Raw genomic sequence first — 23,966 nt, forward strand, 5'->3', positions numbered from 1 at the left:
AAAATATACACATATTCATGAATAAACCCATAATATGCAGCCCAACATAATGTGTAGGCTAATAAGACCTTATTACACACTTTTTGCAGTATGAAAATACTCCATACATCAATGCAATAAACAGGCTAGAGCCTAGAAATGCATTTCATAACATAAATACCCTTTATTTTCATCAAAGAATCTGTTGTAAAAGGCAATTAGCCTAACAAGGCTGCATATGAATAAATGTCTGTGTACAGAAAATCAGACTGGCACCTCGCCTTTAAGGCCCCAGAGAATCTGAGCACTTTGCCTTTAAGGCCCCCAGGAGCAACCCTGCTCCCATCTTGCACCACAGGTGACAGTTAGGTCAGTTCTTTTTTCCGGCTTGTTCTGTGAGGAACCTGGAACTTGAGCTGGGCTGAATTTGACTTTTTTCAGTCAAAATTTGTTTTTTTCCTGTCTTTTTTGACAAGATTTAGTTCTAGTGGTGGTTTGCTTTAATTTTCTGACTCAACTGTTGGAGTTTTTTAGTCAGTTACGCCACCTTTGTTTTATAAATGTCCTTCCTGTGGGAAGAAAATGTCAAAGTCTGATCCACACGCTGTTTGTGTGGTTTGTCTTCCTTCTTCTCATAAGGTTGAAGATTGTTATCATTGCCTTAACCTTTCCAGCAGGACTTTGAGGGAAAGGGAGAAGATGCGGCTTCTAGGTCGTTTGGAGAGAGAAGGAAAGGGGCCTAAAAGCTTGATTTCATTTGGAAGGCCCTCTTCTCATGAAAATCGTCTTAGATCTGCGTCTCCTGAAGCCTCAGCCAAGAAAAAGCGTCTTCAGGAAGCGTCGACGTCGAAAAAGGTTCGTTCAGCGTCGAGATCTCCTTCAGGCTTATCGACGCTGAGGCAAGACAAAGCTCCATCGGCGTCGAGGACATCACCGGTGAGGCAGAAGTCGACGCCGATGCAGTCGCCGTCGAAGAGTCTCTCGACGTCAAGACATCTGGTGTCTGTTGCGGTAAGGACGACGTCGGGGGTACGGAGTTCGACTTCGAAGGAGAAACATCACTCGACGTCGAGAGAGAGACAGCATTCGATGTCAATGGAGAAGCAGCATTCGACGTCGAAGGAGAAGCAGCACTCGACGTCGAAGGAGAAGCAGCACTCGACGTCGAAGGAAGATCGACGGTCGGCGTCGAAGGAAAAACGACGGTCGAGGTCGAAGGAGAGACGACGGTCGACGTCGAAGGAGAGACGACGGTCGAGGTCGAAGGAGAGACGAAAGATGTTAAAGAGACAAGTGACGTCGACAAAGAAAGTGAGATCGACGTCGAAGGATGTTGCGACGTCCAGACATGAAAAGAAGAGGAGATTGGAGTCTCCATCGAGATGTAGTTCGAAGTCTAGACATGCTTCAGGCTTGAGGCATGAAGAGAGAGTATCAGTGGCTAAGTCTCCCCCACCTGCTGAAAGGTCGGCATCGAGACATTCGAGATCAGCCTCTCGGACCTCCCATAGGTCTTTGTCGAGGTCTGAAGTGATTCCACTGCCTTTGGTGGCCTCTACACCTCAAGACCAGCAGGAAAAAGTTGCGCACCAGGATTCTTCGGTGGTGGCTCACTCTGGTTCGACTTCAAGGCAGTCGGTGTCAGAGGAAAGGCAACTAGTTCCCAGAGAACAAAGTCCATCTGCTTCACCACGATCTGAGCGGAGTAGCTCTTCAAGGTCTTCCAAATCTTTACTGGGAATTCAGATTGTACAAATTTCGCCAGAGGGCTCTCCTGAGCGTGCAGCACAGCCGATTAACATGTCACCGAGATGGTTGGAAAGCCTACGACACTGGAAGATGCAACCGACCGCTAATCTAACTAGTATGAGAGTTGCGGATACTCAGAAGGTTGTGGTTCCTAGGAGATCACGTTCTAGGTCTCCGGTAAGAGGAAGATCTCGCTCTAGAGAACGCAGACGGCAGAAGTCTGTTACTCCTGAAAGGCGAAATAGGTCTCCTACATCATCTTCTTCATCGTCATCTCCGAACAGAAGTTCGTATAGAGACTATTCTCCTACGATATCGTCAAGTCCCCATTCTAGGGTATCCCTAGTGGATGACTTAGGCACCTTTAACGATGTGTTATGTCGTGGAGCAAATAAGTTCAACATTGTGATGGCAGTTCCCCAAGTGACATCTTCGGTCATTTTTGGGTATCCATTCTAGGGTATCCCTAGTGGATGACTTAGGCACCTTTAACGATGTGTTATGTCGTGGAGCAAATAAGTTCAACATTGTGATGGCAGTTCCCCAAGTGACATCTTCGGTCATTTTTGAGACTTTGCATCACAAGACTTCTGCTAGACCTCTTTTGCCTTTGGTTCCTGGTTTGTTGGAGCCTGCTATGAAAACTTTCTTGACTCCAGCCACGGTGGGTTCAGGCCCTTCCAGAATTGCAAAGAAATATAAGGCTCCTGACCAAGATCCTTTATTCTTACGTTCTGATCCGCCTCCAGACTCCCTTATAGTGGCGGCAGCCAGGAAGGCGCATTCTGCAACTTCTGTTTCCTCTGCTCCACCTGAGAAGGACAGTAAGAGCATGGATTCCTTAGGTCGGAGGATGTGTAACACTGCTGGGTCGGTGACAAGAGTGGCCAGTGCAGCAGCCTTACTGGGCCGTTATGATCGCCTTTTGTGGGACTCTGTGGCTCGGTTTGCAGACAAGCTTCCAAAAGAAGATCAAAAAGACTTCCTGGAGATTGTAGGCGAAGGAGGTTTGGTTGCTAATCAAAGTATTAGTGCAGCTGCCGACTCTGCGGATCATGCAGCGCATGGCTATGCGAATGGGATTTGTTCTAGGCGTTCAGCTTGGCTGCGTCTTACTGGACTAAAACCTGAAGCCCAGAGGAAAATGGTCAACTTGCCGGTCAATGGGTCTACATTGTTTGGGTCTCATGCAGACGATGAGATGGCAAAAATGAAGGTGGAGTTGGATACTCTAAAGGCTGTGGGCCTAGAGAAGAAAAGAGAATTTAAGCGTCGAGGAACTTTTCGTCCCTACGACAAGAGGCCTTTTCAACAAAAGAATCAACGAACAAGTTGGTCCTCGCAGAACCAGGGCCAGAACCAACAGAGATCGCAGTTCCAACAGCGTCGTCCTGGACGAGGTAGAGGAGGAAATAGACAGCAGTTCGCTGCTGCCAAATAACCTAAAAAACAATGAAGGGAGTCTTCCTCCTCAGCCGTGGACCACTCCGGTAGGAGGAAGCATTGTGTCATTCTTAAACGAGTGGAAGCAACTGACAAAGGACAAGTGGGTGATTGGTATCATTCAGAACGGTTACCATCTCCGTTTCAAAAAGCCACCTCCTCTCATTCCTCCAAAGAAAATGTTACATTGGAATTTGAAGCTTTTACAAAAAGAAGCACGTATACTTCTAGGGAAGAAAGCCATAGAGAAGGTTCCTCCTCAGCAGAGAAATCAAGGCTTGTATTCACGGTTTTTCCTAGTGAAGAAGAAGGGTCCAAACGCAGAATTCAGGCCTATTCTGGACCATAGGCTTTTAAACAAGTACATTCGGAAAGAGAAATTTCGAATGCTAGCGCTTCATCAGATCTTTCCCCAGTTACATCAGGGGGACTGGATGTGCTCCATCGACATGAAAGATGCCTATTTTCATGTTCCCATTTCCAAAAAACATCGCAAATTTCTCAGGCTTCAAGTGTCTGCTCATCACTACCAGTATGCAGTGCTTCCATTCGGCCTGAAGTCAGCGCCCAGAACATTTTCCAAATGTATGGCGGTAGTTGCGGCCTTTCTTCGAAGGAAAAGGATTTTCATATATCCTTACTTAGACGAATGGCTTCTGAAGAGTTCGTCCCCATCTCTCTTGGAGGAGCATCTGTCGATATGCCTCCACCTCATGCGCAGTCTGGGTCTTCAAGTCAACTTCCAGAAATCTATCATGAATCCGACACAGCGGATCCATTATCTGGGGGCCCTGCTGGACACAGAAAAAGAAAACATGTGTCCTTCGGAGGAGAGGCGGTTATCGATCAAGTCCAAAGGTCATCTTCTTCTTCAGACCAATTACCCGACAGTTCGGCAAGTGTCCTCTCTCCTGGGGTCCATGGCCTCTTGCATTTTCATTGTTCCAAACGCAAGATTGCACATGCGTCCTCTGCAGCAGTGCTTAGAAGATCAGTGGAAGCAGAGGACGGGATGCTGGGAGGATCGGATTTGTCTCCACCAGTCTGCAAAAGATTCCATCAGGTGGTGGATGAAGAAAACACACTTGATGAGGAGTGCCTTTTCATCAGGACCCTCCGACGCAGACTCTGATCACGGACGCCTCACTCCAAGGCTGGGGTGCTCATATGGGCCCTCTGCAGGTACAAGGGCTATGGTCAGATTTCGAGAAAGGATATCACATCAACCTGCTCGAACTCAGGGCTGTCCATCTTGCTCTAAAGTCTCTGGCTCCATCTCTACAAACTCGGTCCCTCCTGGTGCAGACAGACAATACAACAACAATGTATTATCTAAACAAGCAGGGGGGTACCAGATCCAGGACTCTGTCCTTAGAAGCCCAGACCATCTGGAATTGGTTGCTAGCAAGAGACTTGTCAATAACAGCTGTCCACCTACCAGGGTCTCTCAATTCGCAGGCGGACGATCTCAGCAGAGACTTCGTCGAAGCTCACGATTGGGTGCTCAACGAAGAAGTCGTGCACAGTATTTTCCAGTCATGGGGAACACCAGATATCGATCTGTTCGCAGACGCGGCAAACACAAAATGCCCCGTCTTCGCGTCCAGATTTCCCCAGAAAGGGTCGCAAGGGAATGCCCTTTTGATAGACTGGTATCAGAACTTACTGTACGCTTTTCCACCAACACCGTTGATACCGACAGTAATCAACCGAATGTACAAGACCAACTCCAGGAAGATTCTGATTCCTCCCGAGTAGCCTCGCCAGTGGTGGTTCCCAGATCTCCTTCAGTTGTCGGAAGTGCCACACAGGAGGTTGCCATGTCGCCCGGATCTTCTGTCCAAGCAGAAGGGGCGAGTGTTTCCTCCCAATCTGTCATCTTTACGCCTGGCAGCATGGCTCCTGAAGTCATCCAATATGGACACTTGCAGCTGAATCCGGATTGTATGCACATTCTAAAGGAGGCAAAAAGACCTTCTACAAGGAAATCCTATGGATTCAAGTGGAAACGTTTTTTCCTGTGGTGTCAAAATAATGATCTTGACCCGATTCATGGTCAGGAACAGGTGATTTTACCGTATCTGTTATACCTCGCAAGATCTGGCCTGCAGTTTAATTCCATTAAAGTCCATCTTGCTGCAATCACAGCCTACAGAAAATTGCCCACTCAGACATCCTTTTTTAGGATGCCTGTGGTGAAGGATTTTCTAGAGGGTTTACGGAAGGTGTATCCACCAGTCAGGTCTCCTTCTCCACCTTGGGAGCTTAATGTGGTGTTAACCAAGTTAATGGGTGCTCCTTTTGAACCTATACATAAAGCTTCTTTGCAACACTTGACTTGGAAGGTAGCGTTCCTTGTAGCCATTACTTCTGCTCGTTGAGTTAGCGAGATTCAGGCTCTGTGTTGTAAAGAACCGTTCACTGTCTTCCATGCAAATAGGGTGGTACTCAGGACGCATCCTGCTTTCCTGCCCAAGATAGTCTCGGATTTTCATATTAACCAAACCAGAACATGGCCTACTTTTTTCCCAAAGCCTTCTAGTTTTGCTGAAAGGGCTCTGCATTCTTTGGATCTGAAGAGAGTCTTAAAGTTTTACTTAGACAGGACAAAAGATTTAAGAAAGACAGACCGTTTATTTATCAATTATGGTCCTACTAACACTGGTTTGGCAGCATCCAAGAGATCCATCTCTAGATGGATCGTGTCATGTATTCTTCTGGCTTATCAGCTAGCACATAGGTCTTTATCAGGAAGACCTAAAGCCCATTCTACGAGAGGAAAAGCTTCTACCACAGCTCTTCTTAGGAATGTGTCTATGTCAGAGATATGTAAAGCAGCGACGTGGCGTTCAGTGCACACGTTTACACGCCATTATTGTCTTGATTCAGACACACAGGCTGATGCGCAAGTTGGTCAAGCATCGCTCAATAATTTATTTGCTAGTTCTAGCTGAACACTGTTTAATTTTGTTGCTATGCTCTTTTCTGTTCGCCCGCGTCTGGTGGGTATGAGCTTGCTACTCTATTCAGTGCTTATGACTATTAATGAGTATCCCCTGGAAGAGAAGGATTAGTTACTTACCTGTAATCCTAGTTCTCTTTCAGGGGTATACTCATTAAAGTCATAAGCACCCTCCCGCATTCCCGGGCGAGCAGTAGCATTGAGGTTTTTTCAGTATGTATTATGAAGTTTTCAAGTGCAGATTCCTGCTAAAGTTTACTGTACCGTACAAAAGAACTGACCTAACTGTCACCTGTGGTGCATGATGGGAGAAGGGTTGCTCCTGGGGGCCTTAAAGGCAAAGTGCTCAGATTCTCTGGGGCCTTAAAGGCGAGGTGCCAGTCTGATTTTCTGTACACAGACATTTATTCATATGCAGCCTTGTTAGGCTAATTGCCTTTTACAACAGATTCTTTGATGAAAATAAAGGGTATTTATGTTATGAAATGCATTTCTAGGCTCTAGTCTGTTTATTGCATTGATATATGAAGTATTTTCATACTGCAGAAAGTGTGTAATAAGGTCTTATTAGCCTATACATTATGTTGGGCTGCATATTATGGGTTTATACATGTATATGTGTATATTTTGTTTTAGTACTATGTACTAATTATTGTATATTTACACATATATATGTATATTGTTATATGTTCCGGGTTCCCGCTCACGGGCGGTGATTATTCAGTGCTTATGACTTTAATGACTATACCCCTGAAAGAGAACTAGGATTACAGGTAAGTAACTAATCCTTATTTCATCTGAGTGTGCTGCCCAAAAACCACACTAGTGTAAAGTGCTCTGCCCAAGCAGCTCATAGTGTCCAGTCCACAAAGTATGAAGTACATTGTTGCGTCCTGACCTTCCTGGATGGTTTGAGAAAAAATGGACGAAACTCCTCAGGAACAGTCAGCTTGATCTCCTTAACAGAGTCCATAAAATATCGGTATATCTCTACAGCAGGCAACTGAGACTTAATAGCCACAGAGCTGGCCGGGCTGAGGAAAACATCAGCTGTCCAAATGACTCAATACATTTTGACTCACTGTCAGAAGAAGTCATGGGGAAGGAGTGGATGGCCACCCTACAGGAGGAAGCCCAAATCACCAAACCTTCTGGTGCAGGGTGTTGTGTCACAAAATAAAAATCGCCTGGCACTGGCCTGTAGTGTCTGTCAACTTGCCTGTTCCCTGGTAGACAACAGATCTTAGACCACCCGTAAGGGTGGCAGTCAGGGCTTCATTAGATGAAATAATGGCTCTGATGAAGTTTGTACGGGTTCCAAGACCAACTTTAGTATGTTGGTTTTGACTTCAGTAGATGGCAGTTGTAAATCCTATACCTCTGACACACATCTCATTACAATGGCAAATGAGGCACTCTCTTCCATTGGTGGTCCAGGAGGAGAACACAATCCATTGTATGGGGAAGTGTCCAACCCACTGGCCTCCAGCATGTCCATATAAAAAGCCCCTCCAAGAGTACAGTGTCAACTTTATGAGTCTATCACAGACTTGGAGATCATGTAACTCTAAATCAATGCTGACCTCCCTCCTCTGAAGAATGATCCCTTTCCATCCTGGAATTCAGATAATTGTGCCACCTCGAGCTACAAAAACACATATCTGCCCCCAGTCTTTGACATGTACTCTTGCAGGAAACCACAGATTAGAATGAACAGCCATGTTAATCAACCCATTTGTGATACTTAGTAGGTCCCGTATATGTACATGGTTAATATCTGCTTTCTATTCATACCTTATTTGCCAGAAGAAAGGATTACTGTACGAAGCTGGCTCTGTATATACTATATCAAAGTAAGGTATAGTGTGCACAAAGTCCAGTGCATCCCTAGAGGTATAGCAGAGACTAGAGTAGATAATACCTTACTCTCATTTGTGGTAGTGTGGTTGAGTAGTCAGTCAGGCTTATCAGGAGAGTGTGTTAAGCATTTCTTGTATTCACTTAATCAAGAACTGAAAGCACCTATTCAGAGACTGAATCCAGACCAATTAGGTACGTATAAAAAAAAAGGTATACTTATATTTATTTTTTTAGGACCAAGCAGGACTTGGTCCAGGTAATATGGTTTAAAATGCAAAACTTTACAACAGAATGCAATTGTGGTTGAAATTGGAATTGTTATAGGTATGTGTTTGCTTTTAAAACAGTTCAGAATATATCGAGATTATTTTGATTACTTTTCAGTTACTTTGACTACTCGGGTGATATGCCTAAATAGCACACCGTTGACCTTACAAAAACACAGGTAAGTAAGACAGTTGTAGGTTCAAAGTAAGATTACTTTGGTTTTCATACAAAACTCAGTTCAACACAAAACCTATTTGGAGAAAAATCACAACATGAGTTCCTATGAAAGGAAAGAATGTTATAAGTCTGCAGGTAAGTAAACCACCTGCAAGAATCGTTGTTTAGGGGTTAGAAACAGGGTTTCCCAAGGTTCACAGAGGCACTCAAGGTGCACCACCTGCGGCACTAGGGTGGCCGGGTGCAGAGTGCAGGGTCCCAATGTTAGCCAAAGGTCCAATGGGGGCCGTCGGTCAGGGATTGCTTACAAGCAGGCCACTCTGTTATGGGAGCTAAGCTCCTGGGGTTAGGATCAGAACTGCAGGGGCCAACAATCACAACAAGAGCTGCACCACCAGCGGAACGGAGGTGGCCTGATGCAGGGTGCCAAGAAGACGTCGGGAGCCCTGTTGGTTTCAATGGAGATCTCCGGTATGAATGAAGTGCACCAGGCTCTGTCAGGGAGGATTCCTGAGGGTGACCACCGGCAAGAGGGGTGAGAAGTTGGAGGGTTATGGGATGCCACAGGCGGCTGGGCCACCCACGGCCGTGGGGTTTTGGGTGCAGGGGCTCCTTTGGGCATCAGGTGTTCTTAACAGCTCCAGTCACAGTCTGGGGGACCCCTCAGGTTGAGGCTGCAGGCGTTGGGTAGAAGGTCGAGGCAGGTCAGGGATCACCAGATCCCAGTTCAGAATCGCTGAGATCTCCTCATGTTGTTGGGCCACTCTAACTCGGGCCGAAGGCATTGGTGCAGAGTGGTGCATAACAGGGGAGCAGCCTGGATCAGGATTCTGTGTTGGAGTCTTTAGTTGAGCAAATCTGGTGCTCACCGGAGACCAGGTCTGTTTAGGAGGAGCAGGGCAGGTCCTCCAGGTTCTGGATGGCTGCTGGACATGCCAGGGCTTCGCTGGGTGCAGGTCAAAGTCAGAACAGGCCGGTAGGGTCCATCAATTGTTCTTTTTGCATTTGCCAAAGCAGTAGTCATCCTCTTCTTCCTCTTTCTGCATTGCTCTTCTGTCCTTTTTTCTTCCTTCTTCTTTAATCTGAGGAGGCAAGGTTCAGGGTCACCCGTAAATACTAAACTTAGGGGTGCACACCCTATTATGCCACCCTCAAGTGGGAGGGAGGCATGAGCCTCTCACTAGTTGGCTGGGTCCCCTCATCATGAAGATGGAGGGACTGAGATGTGTGCTTCACCTCGCTTCCTCACCTGAGGGGTGGGCACGCCTCTCTCTCTACCTTGGTTTTCCTGTTGATTCTCCTGCCTAAAATGGGGGCAGAATCGGTGGGAGCCAGTTGCTGAAGGCAGAAATAGGCAGTGTCAGCTAACAAAGGCGACATGCATTTGAAGCATCCCCTTTGTGGATCCAGCCCATGCTGGGGGAGGAGGTGTAACACCGCTGCCCAGGATGGGCTTTGTTTCTGGACCTAGAGAGTGGAGGCCCTCTACCTAGGGGTTCAGAAACCTGTCTGGTGATGGCAAATGGCAGGTAGCCATTCAAGAACCATACCAGGACTGGTCGTTTTTCAGGGGGCATCTCTAAGATGCCCGCTGAGTGTATTTTACATGAAATCCCACACTTGCTGCAGTGTGGGTTTAATGTGCTGAGAAGTTTGCTACCAAACTTCCCAGATTTCAGTAAAGCCATTATGGAGCTGTGGAGTTCGTAATGACCAGCTCCCAGGCCATATACTCTTTATGATTCAGAAAAGGGGGGGTGATGAACAGAGTGTCTGAATTAAGCAGACCACTCTTACCCAGTCCAAAGATCAGGGCTTGATCCATCACCGTTTTTTAGCTCACTGCACCATCCCAGCTCAGAACCTGGCTATATGCAAATTAGTCTGTTCCTGTCCCAGTGCATGATGGGAACAGGGCAAACCAAACTACCAAGCCAATTCTTATACTGGGAAGGAAACAAGCTTCCGGGGACCGGTTTCTGGCATTTCAGCCGTCGTCGGCCCGGCTTGCTTGAATCCTGATGGTGCAATGAGCAAGGGACTCACATCTGAGTATACCCTTCCACGCTTATGGTGGACAAAATGATTCAGAAAAGGGGGTGGTGATGAACAGAGTGTCTGAATTAAGCAGACCACTCTTACCCAGTCCAAAGATCAGGGCTTGATCCATCACCATTTTTTAGCTCACTGCACCATCCCAGCTCAGAACCTGGCTATATGCAAATTAGTCTGTTCCTGTCCCAGTGCATGATGGGAACAGGGCAAACCAAACTACCAAGTCGGCCCGGCTATACTCTTTATGGCTTTACTGCAGTGTCTAAGAATGGACATAGACACTGTAGGGGGTACAGAGCTCATGCAACTGTACCCTCACCTGTGGTCTAGTACACCTTGCTAGAGAAGTGACTTACCTAGGCCACAGGAAGTGGGTTTCAGGCATGGCTCATGGGGATGTGTTCCATATCGACTCTTCACTTTTTCCTGCACCAAAACACTCAGCCTGCAATGGCAGTGTGAGGGTGTTCGGGGTCTCTAAAGGTGGCACAATAGGTGCTGCAGTCCTTAGAGGCTTCACTGGTCACAGTGCCCTTGGTACCCATGGTACCTTTTACAAGGGGCTTACCTGTGGCCAGGCAAGGGGCTTACCTGTGGCCAGGGATGTGCCAATTGTGGGTACAAAGGTACAGTGTTGGGAAGGAACACAAGTGCTGCGGCCTCGCTAGCAAGAAACCAGCACACAGTCAGTCAAGTTGGCATCAGGTATCCGGCAAAAATATAGGGGTAACCATGCAAAAAGGGAACTTTCATAGAATTATTCCTCCTGGTAATCACCGTGCAGCGGACATAAACTTATACATTGGAAACCAGGCGTCCCAAAAAATAAGTCACTGGAGGAAAAAGCCCAAAAGGCATAAAATCTTCTAGAAGGCAAAGCTCCTTTATAATCCAAATTGTGCATAAGAATATCAGAACACTAAAGCACGCTGACCAATTATAGAAACCACTCTGACCAGAGTAGAGATCGGTCTAGAATGCATTTTTTATTTTATTTTAAAGGAACAAGAATCGAGAATAAGGGGCGAAAAATCAATTTAAAAATGAAAAAAATGCTACATACTTTATTTCCATTAAGAAAATGGAGTATAACCCAGAAAAAGTCAAAGGACTTGGGAATTCGATAATATAGTAAACAGAGTGGTCCTGGACATAATTCATTTAACACATTTCATTGTAATACTCATTTTAAATGTGAGTTATTTCATGGGACTCAATCCTGAGTAAGAGATGCATTGTTCCGCATTAACAGAAAACACGCCATGAAACTATGGACTGGCTGTGATTACTAAATGGTTTTTACTCCGTGGTTTGCCGCAATTAGATATTTTCAATGGTATCTGGAATACATTTCCTGTGTTGAGACTTTGCTATTAAGGGCTGAGAGTCAGATCAGTTTGCCATTTTGGGATTTTGGAGCACATCATTAATTGGTGGCTAACCTCATTGATGGGGCGCTGTCTTACTACAATATAGGGCCCCCTACTCCTTGTCCGTCCTGAGGAAGACTCGTAGCTGAGGTGTTGATTCTCCCTCTACAGCGCAAGGGTCGAAACGTCGACTATCTCCCCCATTTTTGAAGCCTGCACCCCTGTCCCCCTCCCCCTCTCTTGGAAAAACATTGAGCAAATCGTATGATTAAATACGTGGGGCAGGCTCATTATTAAGGGAATAGAACCTTAGTTTTTTGTTTAAAGCATTGCATTGTCCTTTTATTCACTTTCTCTCTTTCACTTGAGCACGCACATTTTGCACTTTCTATTGCACCTGGCAGTATCCCCTCAATCTCTTGTTTTTAAATATGTATATAAGAATGTGAAATACATTGCAAATTTATATTGCTTATAAGAATTTTGTTTTGAAGTTTATTGTAGGTATTACCAATAAGACTGAATACGCATTTGGCTTTGTATGTTTCTCTTCTTTTTGTAGTTTTTCAGGATTGAGTCCCATGAAATAACTCTGATTTAAAATGAGTATTACAATGAAATGTGTTAAATGAATTATGTCCAGGACCACTCTGTTTACTATATTATCACATACTTTATTTCAGCATCTTTATATATTTAGACAACAGGAAATTATCCCAGGAACAGAAAATACGCCATTTTAGATTGCGGCAGGAGTGCACGACTCCGTGATCGCATCTGGAAATGGTATTTTCAAGTAGCAACTCCTTCTAGTCAAGAACTATTTCCTCTGTGAAGTGGCTAAGAAAACATGGAGACCACAAGGTAAGAAAAAAAGACTGCTTAAATTATAACCTAACGGCGTCCCTAATGAAAATTTCCTGTAAGCAAATTTGCTGAAAATAGGCTTCTCCCAGAAACGTGTTTGTGCTGACTCTACAAGTTGTTACAACAAAGGAGAAAGGAGGAGACAGCTAAGAACCACCAAGAATGCCTCCAAATAACTAATTTGTGTGGCAGAGCAGTAACCACCCCCGCTACCCTTGCTGTAACGAATTAGTAAACACAGCTGCCTCGGACGTAGCGCCTGGTGGTTCTGCAACCTTGGAACGCCTTTAGTACCGGACGTGCAACATCCAGGAAGATATGAATACTGGTATAGTTTTACAATAAGTCCCTCTTCTTCACCACAATCCTGATCACAAATTCCTTAAGAGCAGCATAAAGACAGGAGGGCACTTAGTGGGAGGAAAATCAGTTATCTGGACTATCGCTATGGTATCTAAATTACAATCCAAAACTAATTTTCTGAGAAAATGCAATATCTGCCACCTGAGGTAACTGCTCTTAGACACTGAAGGCATACTCCAAAGTCAAGATTTCATGGTCTTGGCCTCATTTCTCAAACGTGACACCTTGGTTTCGAAATGCAAAATAAAAGCCAGCACACACTCCAAAATACTTTGGGGTAACCAAGCACTTTCGTCATGATCTGTTACAGCCAGTTTCGCAATAGTAATAGACAGTTCATTCTCCAGACTGCGCTTAGTCTTCACAATGCAACCCTTAAACCTGCTAAATGCTCCCTCCAAAGCAGATATTTCCACTCTATTTCCACTCTATCTGTCCAGTGGTCCCCAGTAGCTTTAACTTTTTCAGCATCAACAATATCATTGTTGCTCCCTGTGTGTAGGGGGTTCTAATGCTCTCTGATGACTTACCGTCCCCTCTACTGACTTCTCTGGAGGATTTGGTCCTTGGGGAGAAGTAACTCATCTTCTTTGTTGATAATGGTTTACTATCCTGGAATGATGAAAGAGGGGGGACAGGGGGTTGTCTTAGAAGAACGAAAACATGCAACTGGTCCCACTTCAGCTTGTGCTTGATGTTAGTCACTGTGCAATGAAGGGCGAGTTGTAGCCTATTATTGATTATATCCTCCACTTCACTCCCAAGGGCAAATCTTTCTGGACTCCTCTGCACCACTGTTGTGTTCACCTTTGAGAGCCCCCCTTTCTTTTGAGAGCACCAACCATCCGCCTGGAATGCTGAACTAATCTGCTGTGAAGGAGCGACTTATGGTAGCTTCTCTGGGAGTAAGTCAATTGTAAGTAGCCACTACCGTGATGCAGACAAGGTATGCTTCAGTATCCACGTGGGACCAAGGTAGGCCTTTAGAACCAGACAGAAGTCTCATCTAGGGATGTAGCCACAACAGCATCTGGACCTACCTCCTGCCCCTGTTGCCAGAATATGGCTGTCGGGAAGGATGTATACCAGAGCTCATAAGGAACGTGGCCATCTTTCAGCCCTGCAGGCACCACCCACCCATTGCTTAAAGTGACTTAGACATTTAAGAAAAATACTAAACATCCAAGTAATCCAATACTTTCCCTGCCTTAGAGGACCTGGGCATTGTGGAAGGTAAAAAGATCTACAGATTGATGTGGAAAAGTGACAATATCTTGCCTAAAATGAAGGACTGGTCTGACTTGGAAGAGTGACAATACCTTGCCGAACATGAAGGACTGGTCTTAAGAATAAGCTAGTCCTAATGAAAACCTGTGGAACTCTAAGGATGAAAGAGTTTGTAATAGCTAGACCTCTGAGCAGAAGTCACGGAAAATAGACAATTATTTCTAGGTCATCAGTTTGATGTCACTGTTGGCCATGGGTTCAAAAGGCATGTGAGCCAGGGGAAAAGAAATAACACTAAAACGTTAAAATGTGCAGAGCTTCCTAAAAGTAGGGATCAAATGTAGATACCTCCAAACATGAAATTTTACAAAACCATTCGGCGAAGAAAAGCATTCACTCTTCAAATTTTCTTAAGATATGCAAGGCAGTTAAATAAGCTATGAAAGATTCTACTTGGAGGCCTGCTGTGAGTAGTTGCAACAGAAATTAGCAAGTTTGACCATCTCTGGCTGAGAACAGGGGGACATTTTCTCCCAAAACAGCTTTTGTAAACATAGGGGTAAACAACTAATTTTATATCATAGTTTTTCAAGTTTGACAGTACCTCTCCACCCCCCAGCCTTTTAAATAAATTCCCATGTAAACTAAATCCTGCCCAATTTTGCCCCTAGCTGGAAAAGTAGAACACCTTCTCCCGAGTTAAGGCACTTGTAGCCACTGCCTCACCAAGGATTTGAAAACCAAACTGACTGGACTAATAAAGAGGCCCCAAAACTGTGTAGCATGAGGATTAATACTGTCTTGGGGAGGAATATATGGAGGAGGGGAGGGTGTAATCGGATTGCTCCATCCAGTCTCCTGATATTAGCCATGTGTTTTGTTTCTGTGTTCTGTGGAAAAACAAGCAAGGCTAAGAAAACCACATGAAAGACTGAGCAAGTGATGGCGGGAAGACGCCAATGGACTCATCACCTAGAGTTGCTTTTTTTAAATTAATCTTCCTCCTTCGTACACACAAGAGTGTTGGCTTTTCAAGATCTCAATAGGCACTCTGTGGTGATGTGTTGTATGACATCATTTACTGATGTCATATAGAATGTTTATATGTGTTAGATGATTCTATGAAAGGCAGTTGCTGAGAGGACTTGGGCTATGCCAGCTGCGGTGGCTCTCTTACCTGGAATAAACTCCTCTTCTACTCAACTGTGTCCAGCGCATCATTACACTGGCGACAGAGGATGTCTAGATGGAATTTCCAACTATACCTACTTGGATTCAAAAATCTACATCCTGATTTTTGAAATTACCGTCACATGAAATTATCGTTATGCCCAAATCTCTGACTGTTTATACTTCAAACTCATGTGAGTACTCTTACTTTATTTATACACTGACATTTTACTAAAAGAGAGCCGCCGCATTGAATTTTTCAAACTACAAGCAACTCAAACATAAATAACTGACATTTTAAAAACTTCTCGCACTCTGCCTCCTTCTGACGTACTGCTTGCGTCTCAGCCACACAGTGACTCCACTGACCTTGCTGTTGGAGGCTTTTGGGATTCTGTACTACCTCGCTGTGCCTTGCCGTTGTCAACGCTTTGCGCTGCTGCGAGATATTTTCAGCCTGACGTTCCTGCCCTAATGATGACGCAGTAGAACCTTCCCTCTCTCTCAGCGGAGCTTTCACGTCCTCGTCATCACGTTCATTTGACGTACCATCGCGCTGACGTGCAGAGTCTTTGTCTCACCTACACTGATGCGCACAGTTCCTTTTCGTGACGAACCATTATCCGGACGTGAAATCTTTTTTTCTCTTTCTTCAGCGCTGACGCGCACAGCTTTATTTTGCTTCTAGATCTACATGTGTATGCTTTACATCCAAAACGACATGTAATCGACCAAGCTGACACACACAGCATCTTACAGTGTTTGTCAAGTATCAACTTTATTATTATTTTTGACTACAGTAAAACTACGCTGACACACACAGCAGTAACATACTTTCCTCTTAATTTTTTTTATTATTATTTTTAAATCCCTACATTATAAGATACATCTTTCAACAGAGCACCAACTCGGAACTGTTTTCTTTCATTTCTTTTATCTCTGATAATATCATTCAGCATCTGAAAGGAGATTCAGTTATTATTTAGCGCCATCTTGTGGGTCAAGTTTGCATTTTTATCTCTAAAGTGTTTTCAATATCTATTTACTTATCTATTCAGCATTCTATTACAGTTTATTTAATATGCAGAGCGTTGTACCTCCAGCACCTTTCCTACAAGATCCTGGTGATCTGCCACTTGAGTGGAAGTTATGGTACAGATCTTTTAATGCTTACTTAGGAGCTATTGACGGTCTTAGATATAGAGCTAAAAAAAAAATCTCATGTACTATCATTTAGGTGTGGAAGGACAAATTTTTTTTGATCATCTTCCTCCTTTTATACAGCCTGAAGGTGGGAATTTGGATGAATTTGATCAAGCTGTCGCACAATTAGATAAGTACTTCACTAAAACTAAGAACTTAGTAGTCCATAGATATACATTTTTCACTAGAACACAAAAACCAGATGAGAATATCGACAGTTTTATTACAGCTTTAAAAGTTCTAGCAGCTAAATGTGAATTTGAAAATTTTACATCTCAACTAATAAGGGATCAGCTTGTTGCACGTTGTCATTGTAAGAAGACGCAACAGAGACTACTTACTTGTAAAGATCCTTCTCTGGATAAGGCTGTGGACATTGCAAAAAGCATTGAGACTTAAATCGACGATGTCAAACAGCTTGAAACTGCTCTATCTAGTTCAACTGTTTCCGGTGCTGTTTCTTTAAAGCAACAACCTTCTAATGACAAGCTTCCAACCCCCCTAAACCAAAATACCACTAGAGGTTATGCCAGAAGACCATACGGGTTTAGAGGGAGTAGAAATGTTGTGCAAAATAGACAACAATTCAATTCAAGAATGTTTTGTTACAGCTGTGGTTCGAATCAACATGTTTCTTCTTTCAAAAGCTGTCCAGCATCTGGTCAACAATGTAGTCAATGTTGTAAAATGAGCCATTTTTCGAAAGTTTGTATGAGTGGTAAGAAAAATAATGTTAGATGTGTTATTAATGATAGTGATGAGATTGTTAACAACGAACAAGTTAGTGAACAAGATGATGTCACCAGTCAAAATTATGTTGTTGTAGTCAAACAACAGCCTAACAAAGAAGAGATGTTCCATGTGCCTGATCCCGAAGTTGATGTTTATATTGGGAACAATCATATTCAGCTTCTAGTTGACACTGGAGCACGTATCACTATTGTTTCACAAGAAAAGTTTCTTAAACTGTGGAGAGCCAAAAATCTACTACCACCAGATATTCTTACTGTAGCTTTCGAAGGAAGCAAAATTGAATTACTGGGCTATTTTTAGGAAAGTATTACAGTCTTTGGAGTAACTATCAAAGGAAAAGTATATGTGGCAAAAAGGGGCATAAATGTTTTAGGTCTTTTGCACCAAGCTGAATTTGGTTTGACCATCAGACCTGGCAGAGCCAATCCAGTTATGATTGATCAGAATAACAACAATTTAGTGTCACATATTTCGAGTGTTTGGGAGCAGATGTTTAGCAAGATTTTTGAGAATCGGTTAGGTAAAATAACAAATTTTCAACACTTTATTAAAGTAAAGAAAAATAGCTGCCCTGTTAAACAAATTACGCAACGTTCCTTTAAGCATCAGAAGTGATCTTACCAAACATTTACAGAGTATATGTGATCAAGGTATCATTGAAAAAGTTGAATCCACTCTTTAGCTTAGTCCCACCGTTTTGGCCAAAAAGAGGTCAGGGGATTTAAGAATGTGTGTTGACCTGAGGAGTCTCAATGAAGGTATTTGGGTTGATTGTTTTCTCCTTCCTCGCATTGAAGAACTCATTGCCAAAGTTGGGTCATCGTCATGGTTCACAAAATTAGATCTCAAAGCAGCCTACCATCAGGTCGAACTACATCCCCAGTCCAGACATCTGACTGCATTTGTTACCCCTGATGGAATCTTTCAATTTTGTAGACTTCCTTTTGGGCTAGCTTTGGCAGCCGTTTTTCAGAGACTCATGACCGAGATGTTTTGTGACAATCCCAATGTGGTAGTTTTTCAGGACGACATTCTTATCTTTACCAAGACTGAAAATGATCATGAAATTGCCATTAACCAGGTTTTTAGCACTTTGGAAAATAGAGCGGTTACCTTACAGAAAAGTAAATGCATTTTTAAAGTAAAAGAAATTGAGTACCTCGGTCATATTATTTCCAGAGAATGTATTAAACCAAGACCTGGTTTAATTAAAAGCATTATAGAGGCACCTCCCCCGCAGAACAAAGAACAACTTTTATCCTTTCTTGGTCTTTGTGAGTTTTACGCAAAATTTATGAGAAATTTTGCAAAAACCACAGAATGTTTTAGAGCATTACTTAAAAAGGGCAGTGCGTACACATGGTCAGAGAAATGTGAAGAAGGTTTTCGATCCATCAAGGAACATATTCTCAAAGCTCCTGCATTGCAAGCTTTTGTTGAAGGAAAACAAACTGTGGTCACTGTCGACGCCTGTGAATATGGATTAGGCGCTGTTTTGTCACAATATTCTGAAGGAAAAGAACATACCATAGGTTTTGCCTCTAGAACACTTCGGCCTGTTGAACGAAAATATTCGGTCATAGAAAAAGAACTACTGGCCTGTGTTTGGAGTATTGAAAAATTTAAATCTTATCTATGGGGCAGGTCATTTATTCTTAAAACTGATCATCGACCTCTAGTTGATATTCTGTCTGGTAAAAATGCTAAACACACCACAGCTCGTTTAGCTAGACTCTCTACGAAACCTTTAGAATACACATTCAGCGTAGAGTATATCCCTGGTGGAAAAAACACAAGGGCCTATTGTTTATCTAGACTGCCTATTGAAGATACTGAAGAGCAAGAATGGGAGAATGAGATTGAGGAATGTTTTGTAGCTCATATTACTCAGGCAAGTTTATCTTTTGAGGAAGATTGCTGGGCACTAGAGGTTGAAAAAGATCCCATTCTTAAAGAGGTTATTGCTCTAATAAAAAAAGGTTGGCCAAGAGAAAAATGTCTTTCGCCAGATTTACAGATGTTTTGGAAGGTGAACAGTGAACTGTCAGTTGAAGGTGGGAAAGTTGTCAGGGGCAATAAACTTGTACCTTCCTCGTGTTATCGTGAAAGGATTGTTTTAGCTGCACATTCTGGACATCTTGGTTCTACCATTACCAAGAGAAAAGTTAGAACTGACTTTTGGTGGCCCAAAATGGATTCTCAAATAGATGATTTAGTGAAACAATGTTCACGATGCAACACTAGTGATAAAGTGCTAGTACTTGAAGGAGCAAACAATTCTCCTGTTTCTCCTCCTGAAAGAGCCTGGCAAAAATTAGGAATGGACTTTTTAGGACCTTTTCATGTTTTACCTTCAAATTCAAAATATTTTCTTGTCTTGATAGATCATTTATCTAGATGGGTTGAAGTTGAACCCATTAATATTCCTAATTCTAAAAGTGTGATTAACTGTTTAAACTCTATTTTTCTCAGGGAAGGTTATCCTGAAGAAATTTTAACTGACAACGGTGTACAATTCGTTTCTGAAGAAATGAATTCTTTTCTACGTACTTGTGGTATCAAGCACACTAGAACTCCTCTTTACCACCTACAGAGTAACGGTAAAACAGAAAGGTTTAATAGAGTTGTGGTTGAGTGTGTGCAGGCATCTTTTAGATCAGGGTGCTGTGTATTTCAAGCTGTAAAAGATTTGATTTGGTCATATCGCACCTCACCTCACGTCTGTACAAAGTTTAGTCCATTTGAACTTATGAGAGGTAGAAAAGCCTCCCTCACAGGTTTACCCTTTTTGGATGGTGAAGTCTTTTCATCAAGAATGTGACATAAAACACATGTGGGACTCTGCCAATTTGAAGTCAACTGAAATGTGTTCAAAGAATTGTGAAATGATTTCAAAGAAGTCTTCACACAAACTGTCCATTGGTGATTGGGTTAAAATTAAGAATCCCAATTCTGTTAGAAAAGGTTTGTCGAAGTTTTCAGTTTCTCAACAAATTGTAGACATACGTAAAAATGCTGTCAAATTGTCAAACGGGAATTGGTGGAGCACTTCTCGTGTTGCTAAAGATCCTAGTTTTTCATCTGAAATTGTTGGAGACAACAACAAGGATGTAAAAAGTAGTAATAACACAAGAATGAGCAGTAGGTTGTCTTACAAACCACAGTATTTAAAAGACTATGTTTAACTTTAGCACTTTTAAGTCCACTGTTAGTCTAATGTTTATTCTCTTTGCTTATTTGATTGATTTTTATGATTTTTTTTGCTTTGTTTCTGTTATAGAGGGGGGAGGTGTGGTGATGTGTTGTATGACATCATTTACTGATGTCATATAGAATGTTTATATGTGTTTGGTGATTCTATGAAAGGCAGTTGCTGAGAGGACTTGGGCTATGCCAGCTGCGGTGGCTCTCTTACCTGGAATAAACTCCTCTTCTACTCAACTGTGTCCAGCGCATCATTACACACTCTCACCAGATTTAGCTATAAAGGGATCCTCTTTCTCTCATTTCCAAGCAATGAGAGAATAGGACTCAAGAACCCATTCTTGGAGCAGCGGAAAAGCCAACCTTTGTGTCATCAAATGCGTGTAGCTCCCTATCCACCACTTGTGTTCCAGCCATGGAAATGGGACAGCTAGCAGAGGTGACAGAGCGGGAGAAGATAGCAACTGTACTGCTCCGCAGGATTGACCTCGACTTTTGCTGGAGCATGATGGACTTCATTAAGTAGCCCACCACTGCCTTGAAGGTAGCAATCTATGTAAAAGTACACACTACAGGAACTGCTGCTCACTTAATAGAATCCCTGAAACCCACGTTGTTTGAGCCTCTTTCCTACAGAATGACCAGTACAGAGATAGACAAAAACCTAGGTTCTTATCAAGGGGCTACTGGATGCAAGAGGAAGTTACAAGCCATCTGCATTATCACCCAAACTAGAGTTCTGTGTTCCCCGCATGTTCAAAGGATATGTTAGGGGACAAAGCCATGCCATGATATGAGTCCAGGCTCTATGTGGTGAGGCTCTAAATACCCACAGCCTATACGCGCACACTAGCAAAGAGGACATTTCGCACCATGTGTCACGAGAAAAGGAAATTATCCTATCAAAATCAAGTCCATTGGATGACTGGATGAAATAATTCTTTAACAGGTTAATGATTAAGTGGTAGTGTAATCTCTGGCAGAACAAAGCTTTAGCAGGGTCACTCCCTGCAGATGCATGATTTGAGAGAGCTCACCCCTGCTGTTTGGCTGAGGGAGCATCTCAGGTACTGACCTGGAAATCTCTTACCCAGCTATTAAGATGATTTGTCGAGTAACAAGAAATCACCTAATCAAGGATGGTTGTAGTTGATGGTTAATAAAATGATGGCTTATTAAATAAATGCTTTCCTGTCATTCCTGTTTGGGAACTACAAAATGTAGGATGGCTGCACACTTGCTAAATGGAGGGAAAATAAAAGGAGAAACCTGCCCTATAACAGATCAAAATGAAAGTGGGACACTGTACAATTTAGAGTTAATTGTGCTTGTATCTCATCAGTGAATGCAGGGACAGTGCAAGTCAGCTGTGGAACACTGCACGAACAGCAACACACGAACCCAGTCATTAATTGCATTCAACAGGACCCAGCAGTGTATACATTGCAACCAGAATAAACATGCTTTTAGCTCTACTATTTTTAGTTTGCCATAGGAAGACTTTACAGGACTTTGACCTGCACCCAAACAAGGTAGGGAGATGGATAATGCGGGACTGAATATGTTGCTTATCTATGACTAAATCACGCCTATTATTTAATACAAGTCCTAGAGATCTAGTGTCCTAAACATGCTATTGTGTTATTTTCTCTGCTTGGCCCTTCTCCTGGATCTCATTTCTTTCTCCCATTTCTCTCCGTAGAAAATTTTACAATAGTTTATTTTAACAACTCATTGCTGTAAATTACTCTGGTCTAACTCGCTACATTTAAAATATATAAATGTATCAGTATTTTAATCTACGTAAGAGGTTTGCTAATGACAAGTGATGCGAATAGGCACACTTTAATCACCAGTAAATCATTAACTGCAGAAACCTCAAGTACAATATTATAGATATTTTATATTCTTTGGGAGCTCTCATCTTCAACCCGTATGTAAAATCTCATTGTTTACTTCGATGGCAAACAATAGTTGTCAAGTAAAGATGGAAAATTGAAGACTACTTTACGAAATCACGTACAGCCACTAGACACGCTCTATTCTTTTACTATGGACCTTTGCACCTCTTGTACAAAGTTTAATACTGTCATAATAGATAAACTGGAAAAGCGACAACTTATTTTTCGTCCCTGCCAACAGAGCTGTGTAAAAAAAATCTAAAACACCGCCTTGAATTAACATTTGCTACAGTCATGAATAATAATTACTGCCTCTCAGACTCGAGTGTAATCTTTAAATCTGCCTCAAAACCAGATGATCTTCTCGTGCCACAATACAAATCTTTAAACTTTCCAAGTGCTGCCTGCCACTTCTCAAACCAGCCTTTTTTAGCACATGATCAGATTGTTTTTGTAAGTTAGTGCATGTATTATTTAGGCATATCACACTAGGGTATATGTAGTTATTTAGGGTAATGCATTAGGTTACCGCAATATATAGCCTTTCATACAAAAAGATAAATGTATTCATACTTTTCAATCAATATGAAAAAGAACAGAAGTACAGCATTCTTGGCCACATACCTTCTGCGCTGGAGTCTAGGCTGAAATCTTGGCTTTGCAATATTTTTTCAACAATGTCGTCTGCATCAACTCTGGTGGCGTCTACTCGCTTTAACTGCGATTCCACAGAGTCTTGTTTCACTGGATGCCTGTGCAGACAAATAAAAATATATTCCTCATACATTGTAGGTTACTGTTTTTTAGGCTGAGCGTACCAACACATATTGTGGGCTTACCAAGAAAGCAGAGGGGCTTGGAGCCCACCCATTGTCAACGTATGGTAGACATTCCAGTCACTCATTCGGCTAGTTCTTATTTGTGTTTTTATTTGTTAATTTTGTGTTTGTCGCTCCCATGGAGCATAGTCTTTTTACCATCTCTATGATTGGTTGGCTTCTATGCTTCCTCTGTTCTGCTCAGTTTCAGGGACCTACTTTTTAGTGCATGTGTTTTCCAGCTGTCTCATGTGTGCTTTCCTCTCCCCCTCGGTCTCTCTTCCGATGTGCTTCTCTCCCCTTGCGATACATGTTGCTCTCTGTCGCCTGAATTCACTCCCTGTTGCTCCTTCTCTTCTGCTCACCTGCTGTGTTGCTTCTCCCTCCATCCCCCTCCACAACCCACTCAACCACACATTTTTTTAAAGTGCTTTCACACTATTATTATTTTTTTTTTACGGATTAATCTCAGATCAATAAATAACGACAAATAACATCCTTTTGTAGGCATGCACAAGCATGTTCTATGTATGTAAAGGTCTACAAAAGGAGTTGAAGCACACAGCAGTTGAAATACTATACAGCATGGCTAAAAACA

At 42.9% G+C, this 23,966-nt stretch overlaps 1 protein-coding gene across 1 annotated transcript in view; it reads right to left on the minus strand.

Moving 5' to 3' along the window:
• EEIG2 (EEIG family member 2) overlaps positions 1-23,966 on the minus strand; it is a 494,462-nt gene that overhangs the window by 69,839 nt on the left and 400,657 nt on the right. Inside the window, exon 9 of the mRNA XM_078668430.1 lies at positions 23,175-23,302. Coding sequence (XP_078524556.1) covers positions 23,175-23,302 — 128 coding nt within the window. The remainder of the gene's footprint in view (positions 1-23,174; positions 23,303-23,966) is intronic.

The sequence above is a fragment of the Lissotriton helveticus genome, chromosome 1_2 (assembly GCF_964261635.1).
Source record: "Lissotriton helveticus chromosome 1_2, aLisHel1.1, whole genome shotgun sequence".
In the NCBI taxonomy this organism is placed as follows: Eukaryota; Metazoa; Chordata; class Amphibia; order Caudata; family Salamandridae; genus Lissotriton; species Lissotriton helveticus.